The sequence below is a fragment of the Mangifera indica genome, chromosome 16, assembly GCF_011075055.1.
Source record: "Mangifera indica cultivar Alphonso chromosome 16, CATAS_Mindica_2.1, whole genome shotgun sequence".
Classification (NCBI taxonomy): Eukaryota; Viridiplantae; Streptophyta; class Magnoliopsida; order Sapindales; family Anacardiaceae; genus Mangifera; species Mangifera indica.
Window position 1 is genome coordinate 11,001,840 of NC_058152.1, and position 11,094 is coordinate 11,012,933.

The 11,094-nt window shown below is 36.0% G+C and overlaps 2 protein-coding genes across 2 annotated transcripts; one reads left to right on the forward strand and one right to left on the reverse strand.

Annotated features, from left to right (window-relative positions):
• The first annotated feature begins 1,018 nt into the window (after window positions 1–1,018).
• LOC123198475 (DNA-directed RNA polymerase II subunit 4) lies at window positions 1,019–3,621 on the forward strand. Its single transcript, XM_044613156.1, has 6 exons — window positions 1,019–1,178; window positions 1,266–1,374; window positions 1,963–2,040; window positions 2,845–2,878; window positions 2,967–3,035; window positions 3,321–3,621. Exons 1-6 carry the CDS (start codon window positions 1,130–1,132, stop codon window positions 3,396–3,398), a joined length of 417 nt encoding a protein of 138 aa, XP_044469091.1. The 5' UTR covers window positions 1,019–1,129; the 3' UTR covers window positions 3,399–3,621.
• Window positions 3,622–5,709: 2,088 nt separating this feature from the next.
• On the reverse strand, window positions 5,710–10,386 carry LOC123198476 (ABC transporter F family member 5-like). The gene is made up of 9 exons (XM_044613157.1): window positions 9,402–10,386; window positions 8,463–8,804; window positions 7,598–7,738; window positions 7,310–7,489; window positions 7,041–7,196; window positions 6,690–6,791; window positions 6,451–6,579; window positions 6,174–6,278; window positions 5,710–6,084 (listed from the first exon to the last, which is right to left on the reverse strand). Exons 1-9 carry the CDS (start codon window positions 10,242–10,244, stop codon window positions 5,989–5,991), a joined length of 2,094 nt encoding a protein of 697 aa, XP_044469092.1. The 5' UTR covers window positions 10,245–10,386; the 3' UTR covers window positions 5,710–5,988.
• Window positions 10,387–11,094: the final 708 nt, after the last annotated feature.

An 11,094-nucleotide genomic window follows, 5' to 3' on the forward strand; every position in this document is an offset into this window, starting at 1 on the left:
CCCTTAAGGTTTATATTTCTCTTCCGTTTTCTTTAATGTCCTTTTCAATCAATAGTATGGGTTCTTTCTTTGCCACTACCACTAACCTTCTTTCTCCAGCACTCTCGTTACTCCTAATGACACATGATGACGAAATCGAACTCAGTCTTGGCCTTCTTCTTCTTCTTCATTCTTTATCTACGAACTTTTCACCTTCTTCTCCTTCATTCTTCATCTATCAATTTTCAAAAGAATGAGGAAGAAGAAAGTGAAGAGTTCTCCGACGAAGAACAAAGAAGAAAAAGACGAAGAGTTCACAAACATTGAATGTATCATTGGGAGTGACACTGAAGAAAGAAGTCATTGTTCATAACAAAGAAATAACGTCGATTGTCAATTGTAAAGGGTACCGAAGAAAAAGAAAGGAAAACATAAATCCTATGGGAAAAATATGAATTTTTAAAACTTTATTTATTAATTTTTTAAACTAAGCGAGAGGGAAAAAAACAAAATAAAATTTTAATTTCTTTATATATTAACTGATAGTTTTATTTTAACCCTAATAAATAATTTTAATAAAATGATTAGTATTTAAATTTTTAAAATTTAACGGATGGGCGTTTTACTTTAGACCAAACCTCAGGTGGGAATAAGTCTTTTGGCCTTTTTTAAATTTCAAAACCCCTAGGGCTGGATTCGAGCCGAGCTGAGCTCAACTCACAGCTAGCTCGGGCTCGGCTCAGTTTATTTATGGCTGGCTCGAGTTCGGCTCGGCTCGTTTATGGCTCGGTTCGGCTCGTTTTTTATATCAAAACGATATCGTTTTGTATATATATATATATCAAAACGACGTCGTTTTGTATAAAAAATTTTAAAAAAAATCTACCGAACCAATCCGAGCCAATTCGAGCTCGGCTCGAGCTCGATCGAGCCGAGCAGAGCCCGGCTCGTTTCGGGCTCGAGTCCAGCCCTAAAAACCCCATTAAGATTTCAAAACTTAAGGGTTCCTTACAATACTACAAGCTAAGGGAAGGAAAAATAATTATACTAACTGAAAACGCAACGGAAATCAAATAAATTCCCATCACTACCTTCTTTCTCTGAACTTGTAAAAAAGAAAACCCTAGCTAGCCAGACCCGGATTCCAAAGATGTCTGGAGAAGAAGAAGAGAATGCGGCCGAGCTTAAAATCGGAGAAGGTAAATATTTTTACCTCTATCTATATCTCTGCAAGAAATTTTGAAAATTTTGTAACGATGCTTATTTCTTTATTATTTTGTAATCAGAATTTTTGAAGGCCAAGTGTTTGATGAATTGTGAAGTTGCTTTGATTCTTGAACACAAGTATGAGCAGCTTCAGCAGACGTCTGATGATCCCATGAATCAAGTCTCCCAGTTAGTCTCGAATCGCTTAGTTAATTTTATTTATAGTCCTTTTATTTGTGAATTAAATCGGCTATTGGTGTATTTAAAGCTTCAATTTTTTTTAGAAATTGGGTGTCAAAATATGATTTTTATTTTCGGTTAGATGGGTAACAGGGTATGTTAATAGAATAAATTTTATGCTGATGATTGAAGGATTGATGGTGTTTTTTAATGTCATTCGATTATCGGGATACTTATCGAAAGTTAACTTAGATAATTTCATGTAAAAAGACAGTTTAATTAGGTTTCAAGTGAAGGTAGTTTTGATACTAAAGTATTATCAGCAGTCTCAAAATTTCTAGGTTATTAAAAGTTCTATGAATGAATGTATAGATTGAGGCTTCTGCTAGGGTGCCAATGGCAAGTATCTTGAGGAATTTATTTGTGTTTAAGGTTCTGAGGTTCTTTTTGAAATCTGAGAGGTTCTCAGGTTCGCCTTAGATAATGCCTCTGGGAATCGTTAAAGTTTGTGTGACTTGTGTCTTTTGTCATCAAATTTGGTGATTGGTGTTCTTAAATAATTCTTTTAACAAGATATTGTTTGTAATTTTTTTTCAGGGTGTTTGAGAAATCACTGCAGTATGTGAAGCGCTTCAGTCGCTATAAGAATCCTGACGCTGTTAGACAAGTTAGAGAGTATCCTTCACGTTTATGGATGATATGTGTTTCATTTGCTATATGGTTCTCATACACTCATGCTGACATGCTTGCGTATACACATGCACTAACCAACTCTTTTTCTTCTTAAATAACCTTTGATTTCTGAGTATATTTAAGCACAAACTTGATATATCAAGAATATTATTTAGTTTGAGCTTGGTGACACAATTCACTGGGTTCTTTCCCATATCTGAGATGGATACATGATGATATTCATGGTTTTAGCCCTTGCTTTGATATGGAATGCTTTTTGCTGAAATTGCTTAGCATGAGATTATATTTACTCACAATTGGGGTTTTTACGAAACAAAGTCTTTTCACAATTTGTTTTCCAGTTCATGTGTATGGTAGATGTCTTCCAACTTTAGTGGTCCAGACTTCTTGCTGAAAGATGGCTTCTTCCACCATTTTCAATTTTAACATTGCTGATCTGATTTTATCAACGTGCAAAAGCAATTCTAGAGTTAACTACTGCAATTGCAGTAAATGGCTGAGATAGTTTACTGCATTCTTAGCTTCCCTTTTCTTTTTTTAATTTGTTATCTTAATTTCACCATGAATATTAAATTTGAAACGCTCATCGGGTTTTATGATTAATGAATTGTTCAACTTATCATACTCTTAAGATCTAATTTAGTTTTTCTAGAGTGCTGACTAAAGTAGCATGGCTGTTCTTTTATGGAGATTCTGTCATTTAAGTAATGACAGATTTTGGTTATCTTTTTTCTCAAATTATTTTGCATCTTCCATTCAATGATGTTGATCTTAACTGGTTTTCAGAATTCTGAGTAGATACCAGTTGGCTGAATTTGAGGTAAAGCACCCTTAAAATGTAGACTATGATTTGATGCTTGTCTCATATTATTAATATCTAAAGTTGCCATATGCACTTCTTTTTACAGCTCTGTGTGCTTGGCAACCTTTGTCCTGAGACTGTGGAGGAAGCTATTGCTATGGTACCTTCCATCAAGGTATACTTCATCTTTTTCTCCATTATTTATTTCAGAAATGAAATTAGATTATTTATAAATAAAATAGACAGTAGGCTGAGACTTCCATGTCTCAATGCTTATATATAAATGATGTGAAAGAATTTCTACGATCCTGCTCTCTTACTCCCTCTTCAAGCAATATACCGTGTAGTCCAAATGTTAGCCTTGACAGTCCAATGTATCGGACAATTAGTCTTTATGGAGGTTTTTATGAGGTGCAAAAATGCATGTGTTACTCTACCTAAAAGTCGCTTATATTTCCAGACCAAGGGGCGGACTCATGACGACGAGGCAATTGAGAAAATGCTGAATGACCTGTCGCTAATCAAGAAATTTGAGTAGTGTTCTTCCGCTCTGTCAGTATAGACAATGCAAGACGAGACATTTGAGGCCTTTGCTGAGTTATTATTGCTGTAATTTTAGACAACAGCTTGTTGTATCATAATATTTGAACATTGTTATAGTTTTCTTGTACTTGTTCTTCACCTCATGGAGTGATCCTTAATCCCAATTATGAATCTGTATTTCTTACTACATTATAATGAAATCCCAAGTCTTTAATTCATTCTTTGTCAACGGTTGATTGTGAAAGAGATCAAAAATTGTCAAAATATTCCAAGTTGTTTAGAGACGCTATTTTGAGCATTCATTGCTGGTAATGTATGTGGCATGCTGCATGAAACTCATGACTTCATTCATTTGTTTCTTGGAACTCATATCCATTTATTTAAAACCCAGTAGAGCTTAATAGCTCTGATTTCTTGACTTCAATCAAGTAAGCTGAAAATGGTAACGGTTAAGGATATCTCAAATTGTACTACAACAGCCTCCTCTGTCACTATCTAGACACCATTATTAGACTTTTCTGTATCAACCGAGTTGGGACAGCTCTGAAGTAAAATTAAGAGTTAGGCAATGCCATATAGAATGACCTTGAAGGTATTTATATATATATGTCTATAAAGGCCCACCAGTGTCATCCAATTCCTGTTCTCTAAACTCCAAAGAATGATTTCAACATCATGGATAGGTTCGATGATGTTATATTTATATCAAAGACAACCCTTAAATATTTTTAACTGTTTATGGGTGATGACAATCTAATTTTTTACAACCTTCGTACCATGGTCCAAGATTAAACTGATGATTCAAGGAATTTTTGTGTCCTTCAATGGAATAATTTGTGCGAATTTGAAAAAAAAAAAAAAACCATTGATCATTGCCCCACCCTATGAGGTGGTGTGATATAGGCCACAAAGATAGTCAAAATTAAAGCTTTTTAGGAAAATGCATATTCGAGGGGTTTTACGCATGGGTTTTGGGACCACTAACTAGATTATCTATCTTTACGCGTGAGAGATTTAAGCCCAAAAACTACCAATTGTTCCCACACCCCCCCCCCCCCCCCCGGGGGCCAATCCAGGAAAACGAGGGATTTGAAAAAGCACAAATTCAAGAGTGTTTGGGCACAGGTTTTTGAGACTATTAATAAAGTCAGTTATCTTGATGTGTAAGAGATGATGGAGCTAAGTTGGGCTCGAAAACCTCAATCATTCCCCCATCCTCAACGGTTGTGTATTATAACTCACAAAACAGAAGACTTTTAGAAAAAATGTAGATTCAAAAAGGTTTTGTACACAAGTTTTAGGGACCATTAGTGAGGTCATCTACCTTGGTGTGAGGGGTGGATAATGTGAATTTGGACCCAAAAACTATCAGTTGTTTCCCCACCGTCAAGATTTGTATGTTGTAGCCCATGAAAATAGTCAAAATATGAGGTTTGAAAAAAGATGGATTCAAGGGCTATGGGCACTAGTTTGGAGGACCATTAAAGAGGTCATCTACCTCGAGGCATGAGAAGATGATGGTGTTTATTTAGGCCAAAAAACTATCTATCGTTCTCCCATCCTCGAGAGTTATAGCACATGAAAAAATGTGGCTTTCTAAAAAACACGGATTTGAAGACGTTTTGGGCACATATTTCGAAGAGCATTAACAAGATCTACTACTTTTATGGATAAAGGGTGAACGATGCAAATTTGGGTCTAAAAACCACCTATCATTCCCTCACTTACAAGGGTCATGTGCAATATAGCCTACAAAAAAATCCAAAATTGGAGGGGTTTTGGACATACACAAATTCAAGGGGTTTACAGAATAGGTTTCAAAAACCGTCATTGAGATCATCTACTTTGGTATGTGAAAAGTGGAAAATGCGAATTTGAATTAAAAAACCATAGGTCGTTTCCGTACCTTCAGAGGTTGTGCGTTATAGCCCAGGAAAACATGAGGTTTTTCGAAAAATGCTAATTTAGGAGAGTTTTAGGCACATGTTTTGGAGACGGTAAGTGAGATCATCTATCTTAAATCGTGAGAGATTCATGGTGCAAATTTTGACCTAAAAACCAATAATCATTCAACCTCCCTCAGAGTCTGTGCTATAACCTACGAAAATAACCCGAATGAAAAGTTTTTGGTATAAGGTGGCAGCTCATGTCCAGGCTAAAAGATATGCAATAACATACTTCAAAGCCTATGGGATTATATGCCAAAAATAGATCTATTTTTAATCCAACAATTTGGCTGATCACTTCAAACATTTCATTTCAATTCAAGGGAAAGGAAGATCCGGGGAAGGGTTAAAAGTGGTTACTTGAACAGAACATGAATACATGAATTCTTAAACATCACTGCAACTTGAGAACTCATGTTTATGCCACCGGATACATCTTCTCGAGGCATAAATTTTTGGTCACAACAATTCCATTTCAACCTTTAATTTTTTACTATATACACAAGAATAGCTCTTTCATCGTAATTGTATGCATTTGTCCCCTAAGATTATTGTTATGCACAGCCGAATCAGCTTTAAAATGGATGATGCTCTTTTTGGTAAATGCATAAGATGGGGAAAAAAAAAAAAAGAAAGCATTCATTTCCATCTCTTGGCATTCTTCTGGCCTTTCGATTTTTGTTTTGCCGCCTGAAAGGCCTGCATTTTCTGTTTCTTCCTTGCTTCCTTCTCAGCCTGTTTGTTAAGGATGAACAAAATTACTATATCTCCACCACCATCCTCTAATATAAGTTGACTGTGTGTGGCTATGAAGACAAACTTACCTTTGACATCTTTGATTTTGCCTTGACTTTAGGAGCCTTGTCCTCGAGCTCTGCCTCACGTTCAAGCTCCCTTGCCCTGGCATCAAGGTTCTTCTCTAAATAATACTGTAAATTATGAATTTCAGAGTCAGAAACGTAGATTAGACCATAAATTACAAAAAAAAAGAAATCAACTAATATACAGATCAACACTAGATTTATTTGATTTTGAGGAGAGCTAGAAAACATATCGAAGCTAGAAGAAAGGGATAAGAAAAATAAAATTAAAGGCATTTACGTTGTAGTCACCAGCATAATCCTGTAAATTGCAGTCTTTAACTTCCACTACTCTATTAACTATTTGCTTTATAAAGTATCGATCATGAGAAACTGTGATGACTGTGCCATTGTACTCCATTATAGCCTCCTGGTAGAACAAATAAGTTCGTAGAATAAATTTAGTGGTCATATGCTGCATCACTAATAACAGAGTAAATTACCAAATGTAGGAAAATAATTTAAAAGAGAAAATCAAACCTCGAGCATCTCTTTTGAAGGTATATCCAAGTGATTAGTTGGTTCATCCAAAACAAGAAGAGTTGACGGTTTTACCATGAATTTGCAAAAGGCGAGGCGTGCCTAAATGAAAGACAAGGACAACAATCAAAATTCAAGCCATATTTAGAAGAAATTCTACCACAAATCAGTACAACCACATGCAATAATGGAGGACGGGTGGTAAAGAATGTGATTGTAGTCTACTAAAACCATAAAAGCAGTTTTCAATAAGACTTAAAGCGCAGCATTTTCAGTAAAGCCCATGATTGTGTAATTGTTCACAGAAAATATCAAATACTCATTAAAAAGAGGCACACCATGTTGATTTACCTTCTCACCACCACTCAAAAGGGAAACCTTTCTGTCAAGCATATCAGCTTTGAAATTACAACGGCCAAGAAGTCCCCTTATATCATCAATTCTCCAGTCCTCTGCAACTTCTGCTACTGTCTCAATCACTGTTTTATCCAAATCAAGTGCCTCAGCCTAAAATATGCCATTTAACCAATCAGCAATTGCAATATACAACAGCAATTAGCTAGTAACATGAATGTCATGTACTATAATCAGATCAAACACCAATGATAAAAGTAACACACCTGATTCTGCTCAAAATAGTTCAGTAGGACATTATGTTCTCCAAGAATAATTTGACCTCCACATGGCTTCTCTAAATCCATTATCATTTTCAGCAAAGTACTCTTACCACAACCATTTGGGCCGATAATGGCAATTTTCTCTCCCCTTTCAATTGTAAGATTTGCCCTGTTAAACAACATCTGGCACACAAAGCTAATTAATGTCAGAACTAAACTGTATTGGTAAAAGTCAAGGGGAAAAACCCAGCAGCCAATCTCTAGTGTAACCTATCTGATATGTCAACTCACTTTATCCCCATAGCCAAATTCCAGATTCTTAATTGTGATAACAGATCTTCCACTTCTTCCTCGCTCTGGGAACCTAATTTTCATTTGCTTCCGTTGGAATGGCTTCTCAATTTGGTCCTCTTCTTGAAGCCTCTCCAGCTTCTGCTCTCACCCAAAAAGGAAATTCAGACATTATTTTGTTAAGTTCAAGAATCCAGTATCCATAAACGAATAATACAGATGCCATCTCATAGAAATTTGAGTATCAGTATGAGCAGTAAGCAAGTACACTGAGTAATTACAGATAAAAAAAAAAAAAAAGTCTACCTAGTAATTTCCTAACACTTGAAAAAGCACCTATTTATGAGGTCAAAAGAATTCCATAAAAAAGAAACAAAGACCAAAGGAAAATAAACTAGAAAAACTAGGCAAAATTAAGTTTCATTCACTGAGAAACAATTTTGATCTTTGTTGAATCAAATGACTTACAGTACAATTATCAAAACAAAATCATATCCAATGACTGTTGCATCAAAGAGGAAAATGAAAATTCATTAACCAACCAATTGACTGGAATGGATTTGTCTCTGATCACCTAAAAGATGATGGGCAAATTCAGACTTCCAATCATAAGTATTATAATATTATGCAATAAACACATTTCACGGAACACATAAATTCATCATCTCCAGAAGAAATTGGTGCTAGGTGTATGAACTCTACTATTCAGGATGAAAATATTGCTTCGCAACAATGTCACTGACTTACATTAACTACAAAATGCAGTGAGCCTGAAAATATCAATTAGCTTAAACAATGACCAACATAAGAACAGTTCATAATGTTCTCGAAATCTATTAATTATGACCAGTATATCTCAGTGTACCTTTTCAGCAGAAGAAGCGCGTCCAGAATTCGCCCCTGCACCTAGCCTGCTTATCAAGTCTTTTGTCTGTTCAATCTCTTTCTGCTGCTTCTCCCATGCAGCATACTGAGCTTCAATCCATGCTGCCTTTCCTATGACGTACTGAGAATAATTTCCCTCATACGTCCTGGCCACACCCCTTTCAGTTTCTACAATTTTCGTACAAAGCTGATCAAGGAAAGCTCTGTCATGAGATATGATAACCATTGGCACATCTTGCTTGCTGAGGTAACCTTCAAGCCACTCTATTGTGTCAAGGTCAAGGTGATTTGTAGGCTCATCCAAAAGCAACAAATCTGGATCCTGCAGACAGGGACATACATCAACAATGAACCATCATACCAGGCATTATAATATATGTCATCTACACATACTGTTATCTGTTAATCAACAATGACTGCATAATAGAATAAACTATAAATATTATTCATAACATCAGATGCAACCGTACAGTAGTAACAATAATCCAATGGAATTAGAACTTCCATTTGAGCATTATTCATAACATCAGATGCAACCGTACAGTAGTAACAATAATCCAATGGAATTAAAACTTCCATTTGAGATATCTCAGCATAAGAAATCCTCACAGCTTCGTAGGTAAATCAACCATAAGCCAACATTTAGGAAGGAAAAAGCATTCTCCTGAAACTGGCAATTCCCCGGTCAAGCTTGCTTAGCAAACTATAACTCAAACACACTCTTCAGAGAACTCAACTACACTATCACAGTTAATCTAATCAACCTTTATTCAATAAACTAATCGTTGCTCAACTACACTCTCATCCTTAATCTATTCAAACTTTATGCAACCAACTAATCATTATCATCATGTAAACCACACACATAAAAAGAGTAATCATTCAGAAATGAAAAACACAAATTTTCATCAAAATATACCTGCAGCAAAATCTTCCCGAGCGACATTCTCATTTGCCACCCACTACTAAACGAAGCAACCAACCTATCTCCATCCTCCAGCGCAAACCCCAACTCCGGCATCAACTTACTCACTTTTGCATCCAACACACTCAAGTCCACGTCCCCAGCCCTTCTTTGCAACAAGTCAAACTCATCCAACAGCCTCCCCATCAGTTCCATATCCTCCACTGCCCCCTCCATCGCCTTCTGTACCCTCTCCAACCGACCGGCAATCTCCATCTCCTCCTTAAACGCACTCATAAACTCCTCCCTCACCGTTCTCGTCATTGAAACCTCGAATTCTTGGCTTAAAAACGCAATTTTCATATTACTTTTCGCCCTCACCACATTCCCCGAATCGGGTTCTTCTTGACCCGCAATTATCCTCATCTGGGTGGTCTTCCCCGCCCCATTTACACCCACCAACCCGACTTTTTCCCCTTTTTTAACCTCCCAAGTTACGTTTTTCAACACGGTCACGCCCTTATAACTCTTGCTTATGTTCTCCAACTTGACACCGGACGACACGCTCGACGCGCCGTTTGATTGTTTGCCATTCCCACGCTTCTTGTAGTCATTGCTGTCGTCATCGGAGTCCTTTGAGAACAACGACTCGATGTCGTTTTGGGCGGTCTTGGGCGGCGATTTCTCGAGCGTGGTTGTGGATACTTGGCCGGTGATTTTGAGCTTTTGTAGTTGTTTCTTACGGAAATTCATTGGGGTGAAGGGTTTCGCGGCGGAAAATGAGCGGAGACGGGGCTGGAAGGTGGTTAGGAAGGAGGATCGGAGGTCCAGGCGGTGGAGATTGTTTGTTATATCCATGTTTGGATAGAGAGAAAAACGTGCGAAAGTGTGGAAAACTTGTGTGCAGTGTGAGATTCTCTAAAATAAAGAAGAAGAGAAACACTCACTCTCTTCCCTTCTTTGAGTCTCAACAGTCTTCAGGTCGTGAAAAGTTTTGAGAAGATATCAATAATGTTTTGGAAGGAACAAAAATAAAAATATATAATAAAATAAATAATTTTTAAAAAATAATTTAAATAGAAAAAATATTTTCTTATTGAAATTTTTTGAAGATTTTTAAGCATGTTTTGACAGATATGGCAATCGATTTTGCCAAATAATTTTTTTAATTAAAATAATTTTGCAAAAAATAATTTCAAAAGATATTCATTACAAATAAGGGTGGATTCAAGTAGAATTTATTCGAATTCGATTATTAATTAGGATTAAAAGAGTTTGAAACAAGTTTGATTTAGACAAGTTTCAAAAAAAGCTCAAATCTAAGAGTTTTATATTGTTAAGCTAAAGTTTAAGGGCGTTCAACTCAACACACTTGCGAGCTTGAAGAAGTTCAATTTAAATTAATTAAAACAATATCGTTTTAGTTAATTTTAAATTAACTATAACACCAAATCGAGCTTAACTCAAGATTACAGTCAAACTTACGTTTGACTTCCTCAAGCCAAGTTAATCTCTTATTGTCCTAAACTCAAGTTCAAGCTCAGGTTTACTCGAATATACTCATAATTACAAATAATAAAATTAATCAAGAAAATTGTAACTCAAACTTTTAAATTTAGGTTTTCCAACCCTCTTCATAAATAGCTAGTTAGGTTTAGATTCGATTTAGACTAAGGTTAAAAAGGTCTAACTTAAGATCATTTTAAAA